The 22,810-nt window shown below is 44.9% G+C and overlaps 4 protein-coding genes across 4 annotated transcripts; all 4 read left to right on the top strand.

Annotated features, from left to right (window-relative positions):
* Positions 1-548: 548 nt before the first annotated feature.
* On the top strand, positions 549-1,559 carry LOC136529677 (uncharacterized). The gene is made up of 2 exons (XM_066522753.1): positions 549-1,053; positions 1,249-1,559. The coding sequence occupies exon 1, from the start codon at positions 624-626 to the stop codon at positions 1,011-1,013; it is 390 nt and encodes a 129-aa protein (XP_066378850.1). The 5' UTR covers positions 549-623; the 3' UTR covers positions 1,014-1,053; positions 1,249-1,559.
* An 8,161-nt stretch (positions 1,560-9,720) lies between these two features.
* LOC136528350 (uncharacterized) lies at positions 9,721-10,020 on the top strand. The gene has a single exon (XM_066521299.1). It carries the CDS (start codon positions 9,721-9,723, stop codon positions 10,018-10,020), a length of 300 nt encoding a protein of 99 aa, XP_066377396.1.
* Positions 10,021-11,897: 1,877 nt separating this feature from the next.
* LOC136529836 (uncharacterized) lies at positions 11,898-12,926 on the top strand. The gene has a single exon (XM_066522894.1). The coding sequence runs from the start codon at positions 11,968-11,970 to the stop codon at positions 12,355-12,357; it is 390 nt and encodes a 129-aa protein (XP_066378991.1). The 5' UTR covers positions 11,898-11,967; the 3' UTR covers positions 12,358-12,926.
* Positions 12,927-21,708: 8,782 nt separating this feature from the next.
* Positions 21,709-22,497, top strand: LOC136526477 (uncharacterized). The gene has a single exon (XM_066519136.1). It carries the CDS (start codon positions 21,709-21,711, stop codon positions 22,495-22,497), a length of 789 nt encoding a protein of 262 aa, XP_066375233.1.
* Positions 22,498-22,810: the final 313 nt, after the last annotated feature.

The raw sequence follows: 22,810 nt of genomic DNA, 5'->3' as shown, positions 1-22,810 counted from the left end.
GTTGCACATTACTTTATCTTAAACATCATAATACAGTGTTAAGTACAAGGCATGCCCCACAGGGTATGCCGTGGCCCACCTGGCATACCCTGTGGGTCCGCCCCTGTTTCGGGATGCCTTGCCTTGCAAGTATATGTTTTCAAATTTGCTTCCTCAACGCAAGGAAAAAGAAGAAGAAGAAGCATCCCCAAGTACTAATTTGCTCCTCGTACTACGATACTAGGGATTGAAATGTTTTGAGAGCAGTGTCCAGTGTAGCAGTGTCCTCCAGCTTTCTTTTGCTACGTAAACGGTGCGAATTTTGGTAGCGTAAAATGACGGTGCAATATAACGGATTGTTCTTCGGTCAAACTTCGTCATTGTCATAAGAAAACGCCAAGATGTCGTCAACGGCGGTTGGAGATATTTATTGTGTACTCGTTTCGACTTTCCACACGTTGCGTTGTTGACCGAAGAAACTCTGATCCTTACTGTCCAAGCAAGATGTGCTGCCTGCCGCTCTATATATACATACACGCACACACATACCCAAAACCTCTGCCTGCGCGCCTGGACCAGCTGTTCTCCCTATCCTGTCTTGTGACACAAGGACAACTCGACGCCGCAAGTTTTCCGATCAGCGCATGGAGCGAATCGGCCGCGCCGATGCGGTCCTCGCCTTCGCAGGCCTGACCGCCGTAACCCTGACGTCCGGCGTGTCCGCTTACAGAGCCGCAGCTGCAGGGGACGTCGGCTCCGCGGCGTTCGTGGGCGCCAGCTACACCACGCTGCTGCTTCTCTTCCGCAGCCTCCGCGCCTACGAGCGGTTGCCGCCGCCCGCCGGGGCGGCCGACCTCGGCGGAAGGAGGCGTCGGCTAAAACGCGAGGTCTGGGCGCTCTGCACGCTGCTCACCGTGTTGTTCGCGTGGAAAGTGGCCGCGGCGATGCCCTCCTTGCCCGTCGCCGCGGCCGTGTGGGCGATGGCGGTGGTCACCGCGGTTGGCGGTTTTCTGGCCTTGTTTCGTCATCCGTGACGTCGGCGAACGTAGAGCGATGTGCACCGCCATGGATGATGTATGTAAGTTTAGCTGCTTCGTGACCGATGAGTCTTGTGAGCTATTTAGGCTTGAAACTCCATGTGGTAAGTGATGATATGATTACTTGGGCCATTTTGGTATGCCAGAGAGCTTATAATTTTGAATTTACAGCAAAAGTCATGCCTGTTCTTTCAAACAAACCGCACTAATTTAAAGTGCATAAATCCTGCAGGGTCACACAAAAAAAAAAAATCTTCAAAGGGTTTCAAACGATGGAGAGGCTGATCATTATACATGATACATGCGACCTTGAAGAATTATTCTGTCGTCGTTTCTCGTTTGTCGTGGCACTGCTGGCTTGGAAGGTCATATCATAATTCAAGCCATGTAAGATGTGGGTGTGGTGGAGTAGATTGCAGGGTTTGTCTTGTGTAAAATAAAGCCAGGCGAATGAATCGTGTGATTTAGACCATATACTGTAAACACATTATCATAAATCGTGTGTATTGTATATTTTTGTAAGTGTTTGAATAACAAGTACGAATTGGGTTGGAAACCCAAGAAAATGTTCTTTTAATTTATTGCAATCCTGTTGTAGTTTTGCACATATTTTTGTGCCAAAACAAATAAAACCGTCTTCTTCCTGTCTCTTCGACGCCAGTTTTACAAAAACCACCTTGACTTAGCTGAGAGACGAGCGGCCCGTCGCCTCGGCCATGTCCCGTGCTCCGAGGTGGAATAGATACCGCGACAGTGATGTATGGCCTCGTCTCCAAGAGTCTAGAGTCATATAACACACGAATTAGTGTATTAAAAATTTGGATTTTTTTTGCCACCACCGAAATTCGTGAAATTTTGTCAAATTTTTGCCAAGATTTTGAACCCTGGTCACAAAAATCATTTAGATTCCCAATATTTAAAATTCAAAATTTAGAATTATCAAACAACTCAGATGTTGGCATGATCTATACCAAAGTTATTGTTCTCAGTATGATCTACAACTTTGTAGTTAGCAAGTTTTTTACTGAAGTTATTTAGATTTCTTAGATATTTGTTTTATGCTCTCATATTTCAAAATTTAGAATTATCAAATGACTTCGGACATTGACATGATCTCTACCAAAGTTTTAGGGCTTCTTTGGCACGGCTTATGCCGGTTTTGGCTTCATTTATTTTGCGCAAATCGAGGCACTATAGCGTGAAGCCGTTTTTGTAAGCCAAGGTTAAAATGAACTAGAAGCCGGGAAAAGTCAGTTTTTCTGGCTTCACCGGCTTTGGCTTCACCGGTGAAGCCGTTTTGGATGAGCCGTGCCAAAGGGGGCTTTAGTTGTCAATCCAAGCTACAACTTTTTAGTTGACAAGTTTTTATTTAAAAATTTTAGAGCTCTAGTATTCAATTAAAAAAATCTTAGATTTTGATATTTAAATTTTCAAATGATGTCGGATGGATACACATCCTATACCAAATTATAGGGCTCACCGAGATCTAAATTTTTTTTCATTAAAATCTTTTAGAGGCTGAAATATCACATACAATATTCTTAAAAGTTTGGTTACTTGAATTTGTTCACTAGAAATTTTAAATTAGAAAATGACAGAACCACCTTAAAACCACTTTTGACCTGAGGAGGGAGATAATTTAAACTGTTTTGAAAGTTAAAGGAGGCAATTGTTTTGCAAACTGAGGACAAAATTTGGAGTAACACAACAATTCGAGAAAGTAAAAAGGATTTGTTTCATGGTCAAATCTAGCATCAATCTTTCGGTCCAACTAGTCGGACTAGAGCACAGTACACCCATGATCACCTAAAACTACTGCTGCCTCCAATTTCATTGTCGTTTTGAGGTTGTCTTAAGTTAAATATTTTAAACTTAATAACTACAAATAAATTCTTTTGGATTGAGTTTGAAAATATGAAAGTGATGTAAGTAGATTCATCTCAAAATGTAGTTTCATAAAAGTATATATTGACTATATTTTATAAATACTTTATAGCAAAAAAGTAATGGTCAAAGTTGTTTTTCGGAGTCCGTATCGCTGTCCAAAACGACATACTTTAAGAAATCGGAGGAAGTGCACGTATACGGTTGTATAAGTTTTACTTTTCATATATATTTCAATCATTGGACTTAAGAGTTAAGACAACAACAGACAATTCCGCAATCGGCTTAATGACAATTAAGAGCATCTCCAACAGTACGTATAGAAAACAATAATTGTAATAATCTAACTTTGCAATCTTTCCAACAATTATTCGAATATCATCATCAACGGTTTTCAAGAATTTGCTCTAAAATATCAAAAACAGGTCCACTTCAAGATTTTATATCATTGTTGGTGCCACACCGACATTGACACAGGCTATCTCAAGGCTGACAATCTCAGGCACCTAACTCATACCTAAAATCTCCAAAACAGTTTTCGTTGCTTGTTCTACCAGTATTGTCAGACCTGAAAACAATAATCGAAGATCCAATTCCGGTGAACCTCCAAGTCGGTGGTAGCGGACAACCCCGCATCAACGGACTGTTGCCGGCCTATCTTGGCTCCCTAACTCATAGTCAAAACCTACAAAACGGAATCTCTATTGCCTGCTCTACTTCTAAATGTCCTCAGAAATAAACAGGTGGTTGAAGGATGGCTGTCTTAGGCAACCTCCCTCTTATTTATAAAGGCTATTACACGTTCCAAAAATATCCTTAGGATCAAATAATGTAAACCACTTAGATATCAGGAGCAAAATGGTCCAAGTTGTTTTCTATGTATCAGACGATCACTGACCCTTCATGAAGTCACTTCGCCTCGATGCAAGCTCTGCATTAATGCCATGTGGCACCCTATCATCCCTCGGATTTGAAGGGTCCAAACCTGAGAACTACTCCTCCCATGGTTTTGGCAAACTCTCCAAGGTCGTGTTAGCCGAAACACATCCCCTCCAATATCAACGTGTGTCCTCTATGTCCTCGGCCCGACGACCCACCAAGTGTCCGTGACGTCTCGCCTTGACTTGCATGTCCAACCTCAACCTTGATTTCAGTTAACTTTGTCTTCATCCATCTCGCATGTGCTCTTGCTCGTCACCATGCCAAATGCTAAGCATCCTTGGTCTGTCGTTCGGCCTCTTGGTCCCTTAGTCAAGTTTTCATATTCGGTATTTCACCGTCCGTGGTCCATCAACTAAAACCCCTTGCTTGACCTTCTCTAATGGCGTCAACCATCCCAATATACTCAACACCTTCATATTCACAAACTAAGAAATGTGTTGCACAACACACAAATTTGATACCCTGGTTAGTCCAAATCACGCTAGAACCAACCCAACTAAAACTCAATCATCCCGCCACAGCCATGATAGTCACTCACCATGGATGACATAGAAACATATATATCCATCGTGTCTTCTCAAGATAAACATTTTTGTTAATTTTCCTTGTGCCTAATATTTTTTAAGTATACGAAAAAAGTAGATTGATAACTTTGACATTTATATTAAGAAGCGTTCATTTTTAGTTTCACCCCATCTCATGAAATTCTTAGGACCGGCACTAGGAATATCATGTGAACCAATATTGCAGAGTCATGTGCTGGTGCTGCCCACAGCCCACTTCGCGGACCCAAAGCGTTTTCCCTCTCTGTAGCAATGGCAAGGCAAATGCGCTGAGGCCTCAGATAGCGATCGCAACAACACAAAGCGCTCTCTGGCTCTCTGAACTCTGATCGCAAAGACAAGGCCAAAGCGTTCCGTCCTACGATGGTGATTGCTACTCAAAGCGCTCTCTGCAATCTGATCGCGACGACAACGCCAAAGCGTTCCGCCCTTTGATAGTAACTGCAACTCATAGCGCTCTCCGAATGACCGCGCGCGTGCTCATGCTGCTGGGCGTAGCCACCATCTTCTCAGGCTCAGAGAACCGCGCGGCCAGTGCGATGCAGCAGGCCTTGCTCTGTGCAACTAGCTCCACCATGCAGTGCAAGGAGAGATCCCGCCAGGTTTCTTCAACCTGTCGCACTCGCACTCGCTGCATGTGAATGGCCTTGTCCTGCTATTATGCATCGATTTTGCATCATATGACAGGAGCTGCGTTCGAGATTCAGACAGTGGCAGCCAACCTGAATGAACCTGCTAGGATTCCATTAGAAATCTCTGATTGCAACCGGAGGATTAGACGGAACTGGGTGACAGAAAGATTTTTATCGTTAAGAAATAGAACATGGGAAGACAGATCTTCTGTTAAGAAATAGAACAGACATGACCGGGGGATACGTGGCACCTGTCTGACTGACATAGGAGCACTCTGCTTCGTTTGGTTTACGCCGGACAGCATAGCAGTATAGCACAATACAAAAGGCTTCACTCCAGAACACAGCTTCTTCTACCACGGCCAACACAGAGCATATAACAGGACCAGACTCGCGTAAGGAAGAAACCGAAGCGCGGGAGCAAAGAAAGAAAAAGTTCATCATCCTTATTGACTTTCAAAATGCCAAAACCACGCCAAAGAGCAAACTAGCAACGAGTGGTCCAGCTGCACCATGCAACTCCGACTCCGAGGACCGAGGCCGTCGAGCTAGTTGCACAGAGTGAACAAGTGCTTCAAGTTCAGGATGGCAACGGCAGCCAGTGCGGCTCGCGGGAAATGTTCTGCCGCTGGCACCAGGGCGAGGAGGCACGCGCCTAGCAACCACAGCAGATCGAAGGCTGAGGAACGCCTGCATGGGGTCCTCGGAGGAGGCTATGATGTTGGCGGCGGCGCCGAAAAGCATCAGCGCGCGAGCGGCGTTGAGGAAGAGTTCCTGGTTCTGGAGAGGCTCGCGGTCTCCTTCCGGAACGACGACGGCCTCTCCTTGGCCGGCCATTGGTGCGCGGGGGAAAATTGGTCAACTTCCGGTTGGGTGCGTTTGGTGGGGAAGGGCTGGGGTCCTTAATCCTTATATAGAAGTGATGAGTATTTGGTCTCCCCCCCCTGGCCTCTGGCCGTGGCCGTGTGATGGGTGCTTGGCACGGAGACGCCGCTCCCAAAAGGATCACTAACGTCCATAGTGCCCTCAATCTTTGATCAAACTTGCTAGCGTCTGGACGTCCGATCTGGACGCTAGCGTCTAAACGCTGCCCGTACAGGGAGAGAACAAACGCCTAGCGCGTCGGGCTCGTGAGTAAACATATCAGCGGTGGGTCCACGTCACTACGGACGTCGTCCGCACTGCCAGCAGCTTCCCACATCCCATATAAACACTCAATCTACTTTTAAAATATCCAAAAAGAACAGTTGCAACATAAAAAAAAGACAGATGGAACACTTGAAACAAGCATTGAAACACTTGCGAAAACGTCTGGAAAAACATTTCAAAATCATTGCAAACATATACAACATCCAGATGAAACACTTGCAAACATACGTATAAAACACCTAAAAATACTTGAAACATATGCTTGCAACATGCGTGTATATGCAACATCCAGATAAAATACTTGCAACATATGTCTGGACCAGATGAAACATTTGGAACATAATTTCAAACATACGTGTATAGTCATTACAACATGTGCAACATCCCTATCTACTTTTACAACATTGATATACAACACTTGCAACATGCCTCTAAAATATCTGAAACACATGAAACATGCTCTTGAAACATGCGGTTTCACCGTTCTTTCGTACAACACAACACAGAACGAGGGAACGGCTGAGTCCGGCAAGCCGATGGCCGACGATGGTGGTGTGCCTTGCCAGTAGCCAGCTGCGCCTCCGCCTGGCCTGGGCTCGGCCAGCGACGACCCCTCTCTTGGGCGCCTGGCCACATGCGACGGACAGAAGGAGCTGCCGATCTCCGCGAGGTCTGAGAGGATGCCCGTAAGGAGCGACGGGGATGGCGGCACAACGGCGAGGTGCGGGGACAGGGAGCAGCGCATGCGGCGGCATAGCTGGCTACTGGCAGCACACGTGTCCAATCACGGGAGCACGTGTACTTTTTCCATGATTCTTTCACCATTTGCAGTGCGCACCAATAATTCTGTGCGTAAGGTCTTTTCTTTTTTATGTGTGCACGAGTACTGATTGTACTAGCTGCATATGCTTTTTCAAGCAGTGTTGTACCTTTTGTTTGTCCATTCTCGTGATTGGACCAGGGTGATCTAGCAGCTCAACCAATCCGGTACTTGTTAATTCAGTTCATGATTGCTATGAGTGACCTCATGTATCCAAACCCAACCCTTAGACAGTAGTCGGTTTTATAAATATTAGCACCCATAACTAACGTGTATATCTTGCTTGCATACAATATGTAGCCCAACTTGCCCCCATTTCTTGATTTAGAAGGCTGATCTAACTAGCCCCCCTAACTAATCTTTTTGTCCATATCGCCTAACGTATCGATAACTTTGTCTCCATCTGTGTTTCTCTACAAGCTTATGATGATAGAACATGGAACGAACCACGCGTTTGTCATAGTGGTTCTTATCTAGTTCAATCCAGCACAGAATTATGTTGGTGTGGGCTGGGTTGAGGAGCGGGTGCAGGAAGCAGCACACGTGCTCTCGTACAAGTAGGCAGCGGCTGCGTCTCAAAATAGATGACGCCTTTGACTTTTAGATATCATGTTTCACCATTTGTCTTATTTGATTTTTTGCAAATACTAAAATAAATAAGTTACTATTAAAGCATCTCTAATAATAAAATAAGTCATAACAAAATAAATAATATTTATATAAAAGTTTGAATAAGACGAACAGTCAAATAAAATGATATATTTTTGGACCCGAGGGAGTAACTTCATAGACGCACCCGATGCTTTTTTTTTAGTTATAAAAAATATTTTATTTTCTCCTTGCAAATGGCCGACATGGATGGTGTAACTGGCGAACTCCTTTTACCATCATTGGCTTGTCGGAAATCTGAACGAGCTGCTGACTTTTCGTCTCCCGTCTTTCCAATAAAAAAAGGATAGAAACGAGGGCCAACATTTATGAAACCAAGTTATTATCACTAGATACATTAAATATATTTCTATAATATACTTGGTATCATAAACATTTATGTTCTTTTCTATAAACTTGATTAAATATAAAAAAAACTAATAAGTCTAGAAATTAATTTAAACTCTAGAATTGATTTATTCAGGTATACCTTTCACGTTCGAATTGCATTTTCCAACCCAGATGGAGCATATAATTTTTCTTGTAGGTCCCATCCCATTAGCCTCTTGTTGTTCCGTATCTCTCCATTCAAGGGTTACATAGACAATGACAATCCGCCGTGTGGTAGTGATTGACGTCACAGACGTATGAAAAAAATATGTTTTTGAGGCGCTTGTTTGCCACAGCGCATGTAAAAGGTGAGCTAAGAAGGACAATACCCTAACAACAAGCAGAGCTTTTGGTTACCATGTTAGTGTATTCAGCAAAACCTAACACTAGCTTTACCGATTCGGAGGGATGAGCTGTCATACACTTTTAACAAGGAGGAACCAGCCAAGGGGGAAGCACGCATGGACAAAATCTTATTGGAAAGATCTCAAAAGAGAAATCCAGCTTGCTAAAAACTTAAACCAGATAGGTGGAAAATGTTGTCCCTTTTGCCCACCTCCCCATCTTCCATTCCACCCCGGCAATCTCCCACCGCCTTCGCCATGTCACCTTCCTCTGCCGGCAATCTCCCACCGCCTTCTGTCCACAGTTGGCTGCCTGTGATGTCACCAACTTGTACTAGGATCGGAGCTAGGGTTGTCACATGTCACATGTTCTAAAAGTTGATTCGTAGTTTAATATATAGCTCGGATCCAGTAGTTAGATGGATGCTTCTTTTGACAATCGATTTCCAGTGCAACTTAGCAAGTATCATTTTTTTTTGGATGTCGGAGCTGACCACCGTTAGGACACGTTGCATCAAGCCATCAACATTTTAACGTGTTGTGTTCTTACTCCCCGTGTGCTTTATTTCAATGTTTCCTTATCACTCGGACACTGACATCCTGTAATCCTATGCCCACCTGTTAAAATATGCATGCCTCTGCACTCTGATCGCCAAGACAAGGCGCTCCTCTGCACTCTGATCGCCAAGACAAGGCCAAAGCGTTCCACCCTTTGATAGTAATCGCAACGCATAGCGCTCTCGGTACTCAGGTAGAGCAGACAAAGCCAAAACGTGTTGTGCCCTCTGATAGCGATCGCAACCCAACTGCACTCTGAGATAACGCCAAAGCATATATAGCGTTCTCGGAGGTCAAAACTGAGGTAGCGCAGAGAAAGGCAAATAAAGTGTTATGCCCTTTGACAGCGATCGCAACGCAACTGCACTCAGAGAAGGCAAGATAAAGTGCTCTGCCCTCTCTGATAGCGATCTCAAAGCAAAGCGCTGTGTCTGCAGTGTGCAGTCTGCACTCTGCACTTTGATAGCTAGCGTAGTGGCAGCTAAGGGAAGACCGGCCACCAGACCCTCATACCCTGCACTCTGATAGCGACGTGGGGTGTTTTCATTTCGAGATCGAGAAAGAATGTGTGGGCAGGCATGTCTGGCCTCGCAATGCTCTCTGAAGGCCCTATAAAACGAAGCGAGCTTTCGTCTCTAGCCCCACGCCCAGCTAGACAGCTAGTGTGAGGTGCTAGCGTAGCACACATCCCTTCCAAGAGTTCCAGAGCCAAGTCGCAGCCCCGGCCACGCAGGTCGTCCAAGCGAGACGCTCAGCACCAGCACTCCAGCTGCAATGGACGAGCGACGTGATGCCGTGGTCCCGGGCCGCCGCGACTTTCGTCTCCAGCCACTTCTCCTCGACACAGCGCGCGTGCTCATGCTGCTGGGCGTGGCCACCATCTTCTCTGCAGGCTTCGACAACCCCGCCGCCAGTGCGACGCAGGCCTTCGTTGGCCTCCTCCTCTGGCTGCTCGGCGTGTCTCTCCTCGTCCTCGTGCCAGTGGCAGCAGGACGGTTCCTGCAAGCCGCAGTGGCCATCGCCGCCGCCATGGCCATCGCCGTCCTAAAGCACCTCCTTGCTCCGTGCAACTAGCTCCACCATGAAGTACCGTTACCCAAAAATATTTTTTCTCTTTTGGGTCTGGTTGTCAGAGAAGAAAAAAAATTGGTATTAAACCTTTAGCTTGTGCCGTTACCCAAACGTGGAATGGGTCTTGTATTTTGGAGAAGGGTCGTTGAAGACGGTCTTAGTTACGGCTGCTTTGTATGTGTTCGCTATTAAACGAAGCAAGGATTATCCTGCTTTAATCAACCTCAAACAGCACACGCCGCAGAGCGGTAGTATTTTATATTGTGCTTGTATCGTTTGTTCTCACCCGGCCGTCTGGCTTGTTTAACGTCCTTTTTTGGTGCAATGCGTCAAAACTAGGACAAAAGGGCAATGTTCTGGGAAAACATGACCCAAATCTGCATCTAAATCTGAACTTTGTAATTTAATTGCCTCAGTAATGAAATTCGGTTATTGTGGAAAAAACCGCATGCATCTAAACAGCAAAGAAACAAGGTCCAGACTACAGAAACTGCATCTAGGTGCTCTACTGGGCGCCTGAGCCGAATCCTCATCTGGAGTTCATTCCATGCAGAATGTCTTCTTTTTTCCCTTGAAAGGCACGGGTTGGGTATCGGCTTACAATAATAAAAAGGAATAGAGTTTACAAGCGTAAGATGCGCCTCCCAGAACCAACTAGCAGACTGCTAGTCCTGGTTGAAAAATGAAAACAGTATGTTGATCGCTCACTAGGATAGACCCCACTACAAGCCTGCAACACTAAACTTCTGCAGCGATGCCCATGGCTCAAATATGAGAAAACTCGGCCAAAACTGCATCTGGTAAGTAACTAAAGCTGGGTACCATAGCTGGGTGCTCTACTTGGCGGCACGGCACCGCGACAGACATGAGTCCTCATCTGAAGTCCACTCCACGCATGAAGAGGAACATCACTACATCAGAACCGACTGTTCCCGCATGGGGAACATCATTGTTTCCAAATGTACTGCATGCTAACCAGTTTTCTCACTGTCATGGTAATAGTGATCCAATCCAGAGGCAGGAAAATTATTGTAGCCTTTCATGAATTGTCCCTTAAAAATATCTGGATTGGCACTGCGCTGAGCGAAAGGCATAGTGGAATCCCGTGAGATGAACATTGCAAATTCGATTCTTTGTGAACCTACTGTAAGTAACAGCATGGTGAACAGCAAGATAAACAAAATCAACAAACATACAGAAATGAAGTTATATCCAAGAGCTGCAGCGAACATCTCGTAGGTTTATTTGCAGCACTGGCTGCTTCAAATTTACCACAGTGATGTGGCATAACTTAGAGCAAAGCAATGAGAATAAAAAAGAAATAAACAAACCTACAATTTACTATTAATCCTAGTAGGATAAGAACTGATCCTAGGTTCCTCTAACCATTTATATCCCCTCACGCCTCCACCAGGTAACTCTTGAAATTATCTAGAGCTTATTCCACTTCAAGAACAAAAATTATATAGAACTTATTCCACCTCAAGAACAAAAATTATCGAATACTGTACAAACCAATCAGAAATAGAAAAACTTCTACGGTTCTACCTAGAATCTTCACGGATTGTAAGCCTTGCCTTTCCTTTAAGCATCTAGAGCTTACCAACCATGAATCTCTACAACTAATGATGTAGAGATGTCGGTAGCAATATAACGGATTGTTCTTCGGTCAAACTTTGTCATTGTCATAAGAAAACGCCATGATATGTCGTCAATGGCGGTTGGAGATATTTATTGTGTACTCGTTTCGACTTTCGACCATGCAACACACGTTGCGTTGTTGACCGAAGAAACTCTGATCCTTATTGTTCAAGCAAGATGTGCTGCCTGCTACTCTATATATACATACACGCACACACATACCCAAAACCCCTGCCTGAACCAGCTGTTCTCCCTATCCTGTCTTGTGACACAAGGACGACTCGACGCCGCAAGTTTTCCGATCAGTGCATGGAGCGAATCGGCCGCGCCGATGCGGTCCTCGCCTTCGCAGGCCTGACCGCCGTAACCCTGACGTCCGGCGTGTCCGCTTACAGAGCCGCAGCTGCAGGGGACGTCGGCTCCGCGGCGTTCGTGGGCGCCAGCTACACCACGCTGCTGCTTCTCTTCCGCAGCCTCCGCGCCTACGAGCGGTTGCCGCCGCCCGCCGGGGCGGCCGACCTCGGCGGAAGGAGGCGTCGGCTAAAACACGAGGTCTGGGCGCTCTGCACGCTGCTCACCGTGTTGTTCGCGTGGAAAGTGGCCGCGGCGATGCCCTCCTTGCCCGTCGCCGCGGCCGTGTGGGCGATGGCGGTGGTCACCGCGGTTGGCGGTTTTCTGGCCTTGTTTCGTCATCCCTGACGTCGGCGAACGTAAAGCGATGTGCACCGCCATGGATGATGTAAGTTTAGCTGCTTCGTGACCGATGAGTCTTGTGAGCTATTTAGGCTTGAAACTCCGTGTGGTAAGACCGTAAGAGATCAAGTTACGGGTAAGTGATGATATGATTACTTGGGCCAGTTTGGTATGCCAGAGAGCTTATAATTTTGAATTTACAGCAAACGTCATGCCTGTTCTTTCAAACAAACCGCACTAATTTAAAGTGCATAAATCCTGCAGGGTCACAAAAAAAATCTTCAAAGGGTTTCAAACGATGGAGAGGCTGATCATTATACATGATACATGCGACCTTGAAGAATTATTCTGTCGTCGTTTCTCATTTGTCGTGGCACTGCTGGCTTGGAAGGTCATATCATAATTCAAGCCATGTAAGATGTGCGTGTGGTGGAGTAGATTGCAGGGTTTGTCTTGTGTAAAATAAAGCCAGGCGAATGAATCGTGTGATTTAGACCATATACTGTAAACACATTATCATAAATCGTGTGTATTGTATATTTTTGTAAGTGTTTGAATAACAAGTACGAATTAGGTCGGAAACCCAAGAAAATGTTCTTTTAATTTATTGCAATCCTGTTGTAGTTTTGCACATATTTTTGTGCCAAAACAAATAAAACCGTCTTCTTCCTGTCTCTTCGACGCCAGTTTTGCAAAAACCACCTTGACTTAGCTGAGAGACGAGCGCCCCGTCGCCTCGGCCATGTCCTGTGCTCCGAGGTGGAATAGATACCGCAACAGTGATGTACGGCCTCGTCTCCAAGAGTCTAGAGTCATATAACACACGAATTAGTGTATTAAAAATTTGGATTTTTTTTGCCACCACCGAAATTCGTGAAATTTTGTCAAATTTTTGCCAAGATTTTGAACCCTGGTCACAAAAATCATTTAGATTCCCAATATTTAAAATTCAAAATTTAGAATTATCAAACAACTCAGATGTTGACATGATCTATACCAAAGTTATTGTTCTCAGTATGATCTACAACTTTGTAGTTAGCAAGTTTTTTACTGAAGTTATTTAGATTTCTTAGATATTTGTTTTATGCTCTCATATTTCAAAATTTAGAATTATCAAATGACTTCGGACATTGACATGATCTCTACCAAAGTTTAAGGGCCTCTTTGGCACGGCTTATGCCGGTTTTGGCTTCATTTATTTTGCGCAAATCGAGGCACTATAGCGTGAAGCCGTTTTGTAAGCCGGGGTTAAAATGAACTAGAAGCCGAGAAAAGTCAGTTTTTCTGGCTTCACCGGCTTTGGCTTCACCGGTGAAGCCGTTTTGGATGAGCCGTGCCAAAGGGGGCTTTAGTTGTCAATCCAAGCTACAACTTTTTAGTTGACAAGTTTTTATTTAAAAATTTTAGAGCTCTAGTATTCAATTAAAAAAATCTTAGATTTTGATATTTAAATTTTCAAATGATGTCGGATGGATACACATCCTATACCAAATTATAGGGCTCACCGAGATCTAAATTTTTTTTCATTAAAATCTTTTAGAGGCTGAAATATCACATACAATATTCTTAAAAGTTTGGTTACTTGAATTTGTTCACTAGAAAATTTAAATTAGAAAATGACAGAACCACCTTAAAACCACTTTTGACCTGAGGAGGGAGATAATTTAAACTGTTTTGAAAGTTAAAGGAGGCAATTGTTTTGCAAACTGAGGACAAAATTTGGAGTAACACAACAATTCGAGAAAGTAAAAAGGATTTGTTTCATGGTCAAATCTAGCATCAATCTTTCGGTCCAACTAGTCGGACTAGAGCACAGTACACCCATGATCACCTAAAACTACTGCTGCCTCCAATTTCATTGTCGTTTTGAGGTTGTCTTAAGTTAAATATTTTAAACTTAATAACTATAAATAAATTCTTTTGGATTGAGTTTGAAAATATGAAAGTGATGTAAGTAGATTCATCTCAAAATGTAGTTTCATAAAAGTATATATTGACTATATTTTATAAATACTTTATAGCAAAAAAATAATGGTCAAAGTTGTTTTTCGGAGTCCGTATCGCTGTCCAAAACGACATACTTTAAGAAATCGGAGGAAGTGCACGTATACGGTTGTATAAGTTTTACTTTTCATATATATTTCAATCATTGGACTTAAGAGTTAAGACAACAACAGACAATAACAGACAATTCCGCAATCGGCTTAATGACAATTAAGAGCATCTCCAACAGTACGTATAGAAAACAATAATTGTAATAATCTAACTTTGCAATCTTTCCAACAATTATTCGAATATCATCATCAACGGTTTTCAAGAATTTTCTCTAAAATATCAAAAACAGGTCCACTTCAAGATTTTATATCATTGTTGGTGCCACACCGACATTGACACAGGCTATCTCAAGGCTGACAATCTCAGGCACCTAACTCATACCTAAAATCTCCAAAACAGTTTTCGTTGCTTGTTCTACCAGTATTGTCAGACCTGAAAACAATAATCGAAGATCCAATTCTGGTGAACCTCCAAGTCGGTGGTAGTGGACAACCCCGCATCAACGGACCGTTGCCGGCCTATCTTGGCTCCCTAACTCATAGTCAAAACCTAAAAAACAAAATCTCTATTGCCTGCTCTACTTCTAAATATCCTCAGAAATAAACAGGTGGTTGAAGGATGGCTATCTTAGGCAACCTCCCTCTTATTTATAAAGGCTATTACACATTCCAAAAATATCCTTAGGATCAAATAATGTAAACCACTTAGATATCCGGAGCAAAATGGTCCAAGTTGTTTTCTATGCATCAGACGATCACTGACCCTTCATGAAGTCACTTCGCCTCGATGCAAGCTCTGCATTAATGCCATGTGGCACCCTATCATCCCTCGGATTTGAAGGGTCCAAACCTGAGAACTACTCCTCCCATGGTTTTGGCAAACTCTCCAAGGTCGTGTTAGCCGAAACGCATCCCCTCCAATATCAACGTGTGTCCTCTATGTCCTCGGCCCGACGACCCACCAAGTGTCTGTGACGTCTCGTCTTGACTTGCATGTTCAACCTCAACCTTGATTTCAGTTAACTTTGTCTTCATCCATCTCGCATGTGCTCTTGCTCGTCGCCATGCCAAATGCTAAGCATCCTTGGTCTGTCGTTCGGCCTCTTGGTCCCTTAGTCAAGTTTTCATATTCGGTCTTCACCGTCCGTGGTCCATCAACTAAAACCCCTTGCTTGACCTTCTCTAATGGCGTCAACCATCCCAATATACTCAACACCTTCATATTCACAAACTAAGAAATGTGTTGCACAACACACAAATTCGATACCCTGGTTAGTCCAAATCACGCTAGAACCAACCCAACTAAAACTCAATCATCCCGCCACAGCCATGATAGTCACTCACCATGGATGACATAGGAACATATATATCCATCGTGTCTTCTCAAGATAAACATTTTTGTTAATTTTCCTTGTGCCTAATATTTTTTAAGTATACGAAAAAAGTAGATTGGTAACTTTGACATTTATATTAAGAAGCGTTTTTTAGTTTCACCCCATCTCATGAAATTCTTAGGACCGGCACTAGGAATATCATGTGAACCAATATTGCAGAGTCATGTACTGGTGCTGCCCACAGCCCACTTCGCGGACCCAAAGCGTTTTCCCTCTCTGTAGCAATGGCAAGGCAAACTGCGCTGAGGCCTCAGATAGCGATCGCAACAACACAAAGCGCTCTCTGGCTCTCTGCACTCTGATCGCAAAGACAAGGCCAAAGCGTTCCGTCCTACCTCCTACCGTCCTACGATGGTGATTGCTACTCAAAGCGCTCTCTGCAATCTGATCGCGACGACAACGCCAAAGCGTTCCGCCCTTTGATAGTAACTGCAACTCATAGCGCTCTCCGAATGACCGCGCGCGTGCTCATGCTGCTGGGCGTAGCCACCATCTTCTCAGGCTCAGAGAACCGCGCGGCCAGTGCGATGCAGCGGGCCTTCGTTGGCCTCCTCCTCTGGCCGCTCGGCGTATCACGTGTGTCTCCTCGTCCTCGTGCCAGTGGCAGCAGGACGGTTCCTGCAAGACGCATTGGCCGTCGCCACCGCATTGGCCATCGCCATCCTAAAGCACCTCCTTGCTCTGTGCAACTAGCTCCACCATGCAGTGCAAGGAGAGATCCCGCCAGGTTTCTTCAACCTGTCGCACTCGCACTCGCTGCATGTGAATGGCCTTGTCCTGCTATTATGCATCGATTTTGCATCATATGACAGGAGCTGCGTTCGAGATTCAGACAGTGGCAGCCAACCTGAATGAACCTGCTAGGATTCCATTATAAATCTCTGATTGCAACCGGAGGATCAGACGGCACTGGGTGACAGAAAGATTTTTATTGTTAAGAAATAGAACATGGGAAGACAGATCTTCTGTTAAGAAATAGAACAGACATGACCGGGGGATACGTGGCACCTGTCTGACTGACATAGGAGCACTCTGCTTCGTTTGGTTTACGCCGGACAGCATAGCGGTATAGCCCAATACAAAAGGCTTCACTCCAGAACACAGCTTCTTCTACCACGGCCAACACAGAGCATATAACAGGACCAGACTCGCGTAAGGAAGAAACCGAAGCGCGGGAGCAAAGAAAGAAAAAGTTCATCATCCTTATTGACTTTCAAAATGCCAAAACCACGCCAAAGAGCAAACTAGCAACGAGTGATCCAGCTGCACCATGCAACTCCGACTCCGAGGACCGAGGCCGTCGAGCTAGTTGCACAGAGTGAACAAGTGCTTCAAGTTCAGGATGGCAACGGCAGGCAGTGCGGCTCGCGGGAAATGTTCTGCCGCTGGCACCAGGGTGAGGACTGAGGAGGCACGCGCCTAGCAAACACAGCAGATCGAAGGCTGAGGAACGCCTGCATGGGGTCCTCGGAGGAGGCTATGATGTTGGCGGCAGCGCCGAAAAGCATCAGCGCGCGAGCGGCGTCGAGGAAGAGTTCCTGGTTCTGGAGAGGCTCGCGGTCTCCTTCCGGAACGACGACGGCCTCTCCTTGGCCGGCCATTGGTGCGCGGGGGAAAATTGGTCACCTTCCGGTTGGGTGCGTTTGGTGGGAAGGGCTGGGGGTACTTAATCCTTATATAGAAGTGACGATTATTTGGTCTCCCCCCTCCCCCCCACCCCCACCACCACCCCCGCCCGCCCCCCCCACCCCCCACCCACCCACCGGCCTCTGGGCGTGGGCGTGTGATGGGTGCTTGGCACGGAGACGCCGCTCCCCAACGCGGCCAAAAGTGCCCTCAATCTTTGCTAGCCTCCGCACGTCTGAACCGGGTGCTAGTGTCTGGACGCTGAGGGAGCAAGCGCCTAGCGCGTCGTCGGGCTCACGAGCAAACACATCAGCAGTGGGTCCATGCCACTACGGACGTCGTCCGCACTGCCAGCAGTTTCCCACATCCCATATAAACACTCAATCTATTTTTAAAATATTTAGATAGAATAGTTGTAATATAAAAAAAAGACAGATAAACACTTGAAATAAGCATTGAAACACTTGCGAAAGCGTCTGAAAAACATTTCAAAATCATTGTAAACATATACAACATCCAGATGAAACACTTGCAAACATACGTATGAAACACCTTAAAAACACTTGAAATATATGCTTACAACATGCGTGTATATACAACATCCAGATCTACTTTTACAACATCCAGATAAAATACTTGCACAATATGTCTGGACCAGATGAAACATTTGGAACATAACTTCAAACATACGCGTATAGCCATTACAACATATGTAACATCCCAATCTACTTTTACAACATCGATATACAACACTTGCAACATGCCTCTAAAACATCTGAAACACATGAAACATACTCTTGCAACGTGCGGTTTCACTCTTCTTCCGTACAACACAACACAGAGCGAGGGAACGGCTGAGTCCGGCAAGCCGACGGCCGACGATGGTGGTGCGCCTTGCCAGTAGCCAGCTGCGCCTTCGCCTGGCCTGGGCTCGGCCAGCGACGACCCCACTCTCTTGGCCGCCTGGTCACATGCGACGGACAAAAGGAGTTGCCAATCTCCGCGAGGTCTGAGAGGATGCCCGTGAGGAGCGACGGGGATTGCGGCGCAACGGCGGGGTGATGGGACGGGGAGCAGCGCATGCGGCGGCGGGGAGTCGGTGTGGGCTGGGTTGAGGAGCGGGTACAGGAAGCAGCACATGTGGTCTCATACGAGTAGGCGCGGCTGCGTCTTAAAATAGATGACACATTTGACTTTTAAATATCATGTTTGACCATTTGTCTTATTTGATTTTTTTGCAAATAATAAAATAAATAAGTTACTATTAAAGCATCTCTAATAATAAAATAAGTCATAACAAAATAAATAATATTTATATAAAAAGTTTGAATAAAACGTCAAATAAAATGTCTAAAAATAAAATTATGTATTTTTGGACCGGAGGGAGTAACTTCGTAGACGCACCCGATGCTTTTTTTTAGTTATAAAAAATATTTGATTTTCTCCTTGCAAATGGCCGACATGGATGGTGTAACTGGCGAACTCCTTTTACCATCATTGGCTTGTCAGAAATCTGAAGTAGGTGCTGACTTTTCGTCTCCCGTCTTTCCAATAAAAAAAAAAGGATCGAAACGAGGGCCAACATTTATGAAACCAAGTTATTATCATTAGATACATTAAATATATTTTTATAATATACTTGGTGTCATAAACATTTATGTTCTTTTCTATAAACTTGATTAAATATAAAAAACTAATAAGTCTAGAAATTAATTTAAACTCTAGAATTGATTTATTCAGGTATACCTTTCACGTTCGAATTGCATTTTCCAACCCAGATGGAGCATATAATTTTTCTTGTAGGTCCCATCCCATCAGCCTCTTGTTGTTCCGTATCTCTCCATTCAAGGGTTACATAGCCCTTGTTTACTTCCACCCTAATTTCCAAAAAGTTGCTACAGTACCTGTTACATCGAATGTTTGCGGCCCGTGCATGGAGCATTAAATGTAGACGAAAAGAAAAACTAATTGCACAGTTTGGTGGGAAATTGCGAGACGAACGTTTTGAGCCTAATTAGTCCATGTTTGAACACTATTTGCCAAATAAAAACGAACGTGCTACAGTAGCCCCAAAATCTAAATTCATGGAACTAAACAATGGCATAGACAATGACAATCCGCCGTGTGGTAGTGATTGACGTGACAGACGTATGAAAAAAAAATATGTTTTTGAGGCGCTTGTTTGCCACAGCGCATGTAAAAGGTGAGCTAAGAAGGACAATACCCTAACAACAAGCAGAGCTTTTGGTTACCATGTTAGTGTATTCAGCAAAACCTAACACTAGCTTAACCGATTCGGAGGGATGATCTGTAATACACTTTTAACAAGGAGGAACCAGCCAAGGGGGAAGCACGCATGGACAAAATCTTATTGGAAAGATCTCAAAAGAGAAATCCAGCTTGCTAAAAACTTAAACCAGATAGGTGGAAAATGTTGTCCCTTTTGCCCACCTCCCCATCTTCCATTCCACCCCGGCAATCTCCCACCGCCTTCGCCATGTCACCTTCCTCTGCCGGCAATCTCCCACCGCCTTCTGTCCACAGTTGGCTGCCTGTGATGTCACCAACTTGTACTAGGAGCTAGGGTTGTCACATGTCACCTGTTCTAAAAGTTGATTCGTAGTTTAATATATAGCTCGGATCCAGTAGTTAGATGGATGCTTCTTTTGACAATCGATTTCCAGTGCAACTTAGCAAGCATCATTTTTTTTTGGATGTCGGAGCTGACCACCATTAGGACACGTTGCATCAAGCCATCAACATTTTAACGTGTTGTGTTCTTACTCCCCGTGTGCTTTATTTCAATGTTTCCTTATCACTCGGACACTGACGTCCTGTAATCCTATGCCCACCTGTTAAAATATGCATGCCCCCAAACATTTTTCCTCTCTATTGCATGCAGTGGCAAATTGGCAAGGTAAAAGCGTTCGGGCCTCACATAGACATAGCGATCGCAACAACGCAAAAGCTCTGCGCACTCTGATCGCAAATACAAGGCGAAAGCGTTGCGCCCTCTCATAGCATCGCAAAGCGCTCCTCTGCACTCTGATCGCCAAGACAAGGCCAAAGCGTTCCACCCTTTGATAGTAATCGCAACGCATAGCGCTCTCGGTACTCAGGTGGAGCAGACAAAGCCAAAAAGTGTTGTGCCCTCTGATAGCGATCGCAACCCAACTGCACTCTGAGATAACGCCAAAGCATATATAGCGTTCTCGGAGGTCAAAACTGAGGTAGCGCAGAGAAGGGCAAATAAAGTGTTATGCCCATTGACAGCGATCGCAACGCAACTGCACTCAGAGAAACAAGATAAAGTGCTCTGCCCTCTGATAGCGATCGCAGTGCAAAGCGCTGTGTCTGCACTCTGCACTCTGCACTCTGATACCTAAGACAACGGCAAAGCATAGCGCTCTCAGACTCAGAGAAGGCAACATAAAGTGCTCTGCCCTCTCTGATAGCGATCGCAAAGCAAAGCGCCGTGTCTACAGTGTGCAGTCTGCACTCTGCACTTTGATAGCTAGCGTAGTGGGGTGTTTTCATTTCGAGATCGAGAAAGAATGCGTGGGCAGGCATGTCTGGCGTCGCAATGCTCTCTGAAGGCCCTATAAAACGAAGCGAGCTTTCGTCTCTAGCCCCACGCCCAGCTAGACAGCTAGTGTGAGGTGCTAGCATAGCACACATCCCTTCCAAGAGTTCCAGAGCCAAGTCGCAGCCCCGGCCACGCAGGTCGTCCAAGCGAGACGCCCAGCACCAGCACTCCAGCAGGGCCGTCCCTTAGGCACGTGCAACGTGTGCGACGGTACAGGGCCTCCACTTTTCAGGGCCCCCCAAATATATATAGAGTATATATACGTATATATATATTGCTTGGTAAATAAGAACGTACAGCAGTAGCTTTGGCCTTTGGCCCATTAGCAAAGCGACGTGTACAACAATTGACCAAAGCCCAATAAACAATGGCTTGTTGCCCGGCCGCTGTTCAGTTGGCAATGTTGCCGATCCCAATTCCCCAACTGAATCAGATCGCAAATCTTAGGTCTCACGTACTACCTCTCGACGTCTCGTCTCGTGTCGCCGCCATCGCCTGACGCCGTACCGGCCGCCGGCAGCGTTTCGCGAGTGACAGGGCGTGAGCCGTGACGATCTAGCTGCAACCGCAACAGCGAGAGCGAGGCGCTAAGGCCCTGAAGGTAATATAAATCATTCATATTTATTTTTCAATTCATTCACTGGTAGCCGCGAACAATAATAAGGTACTGTATGCTGCTAATTTGGTAAGCAAACAAATGCAAGAAAAGGATATGCTTATTGATGTTGCTATCAAGAAAGTGAAAGGGCTTATTTCTTTCTTCGAGGGCTATAGGGAAACTGGTTTCTTACAAGCTTTGGAGTCGGCCAAAGAAATTGCACTTGAGATGGATATTGGTACTACATTCACTAAAAAAAGAAAAATTACAAGAAAGAGGCATCACGATGAGAACCCAGAAGACACAAATATTGCCACAATGTCTCCAGAGGAGTTATTTAGAATAGAGTATTTTAACACTCTTATTGATCAAGCTATTGTCTCTCTGGAAACAAGATTTGAGCAGTACAAAGAATACCAAAAAAATTTTGGTTTCTTATTTACTTCGGAAACATTGCGGTCGTTGGATAACCAAAGCTTGAAGTCTTCTTGTGATAATCTTGAGGCTGTCCTTAAAAAGGATGAAAAATCTGATATTGATGCCAAAGAACTATATATGGAGCTGAAGTTTCTACAAGACTTCATTCCAGAAGAAAGAATGGGGCCTGTTGAAATTTTGTGGTTTTTAAAGGAGCATGGTTGTTTTCCTAATGCAACTATTGCATATAGAGTTTTGTTGACTATTCCTGTGACTGTTGCATCAGCAGAGCGAAGCTTTTCTAAGTTAAAGCTATTGAAGACTTATTTGCGTTCTACAATGACACAAGAAAGACTTAATGATTTGGCTATAATAGCACTTGAAGGTGAACTGTTGGAGAAGATTGATTATGAGCATATTATTGAAGACTTCATTTCAAAGAACACTAAAAGAATGATGTTATTCAAGTAAAGATTATGTAATATAGGTATCATTCTTGAATCTTGATATATATTTTATTGCAACATACTGCATGCTTTATAATATCGTATATTTAGTTTTTTTTTCTAGGCTAATAGGCCTCATTTCTTAGTATCGTACAGGGCCTCTAATTTTCCCGGGACGGCCCTGACTCCAGCTGCAATGGACGAGCGACGGGATGCCGTGGTCCCGGGCCGCCGCGACTTTCGTCTCCAGCCACTTCTCCTCGACACCGCGCGCGTGCTCATGCTGCTGGGCGTGGCCATCATCTTCTATGCAGGCTTCGACAACCCCGCCGCCGGTG

This window comes from Miscanthus floridulus, chromosome 19 (genome assembly GCF_019320115.1).
Source record: "Miscanthus floridulus cultivar M001 chromosome 19, ASM1932011v1, whole genome shotgun sequence".
NCBI lineage: Eukaryota > Viridiplantae > Streptophyta > Magnoliopsida > Poales > Poaceae > Miscanthus > Miscanthus floridulus.
This window is presented reverse-complemented; position numbering and strand designations above follow the sequence as displayed.

Coding starts and splice junctions, on each gene's coding strand:
- LOC136529677 (XM_066522753.1), top strand. CDS start 624: ATGGAGCGAATCGGCCGCGCCGATGCGGTCCTCGCCTTCGCAGGCCTG.
- LOC136528350 (XM_066521299.1), top strand. CDS start 9,721: ATGGACGAGCGACGTGATGCCGTGGTCCCGGGCCGCCGCGACTTTCGT.
- LOC136529836 (XM_066522894.1), top strand. CDS start 11,968: ATGGAGCGAATCGGCCGCGCCGATGCGGTCCTCGCCTTCGCAGGCCTG.
- LOC136526477 (XM_066519136.1), top strand. CDS start 21,709: ATGCAAGAAAAGGATATGCTTATTGATGTTGCTATCAAGAAAGTGAAA.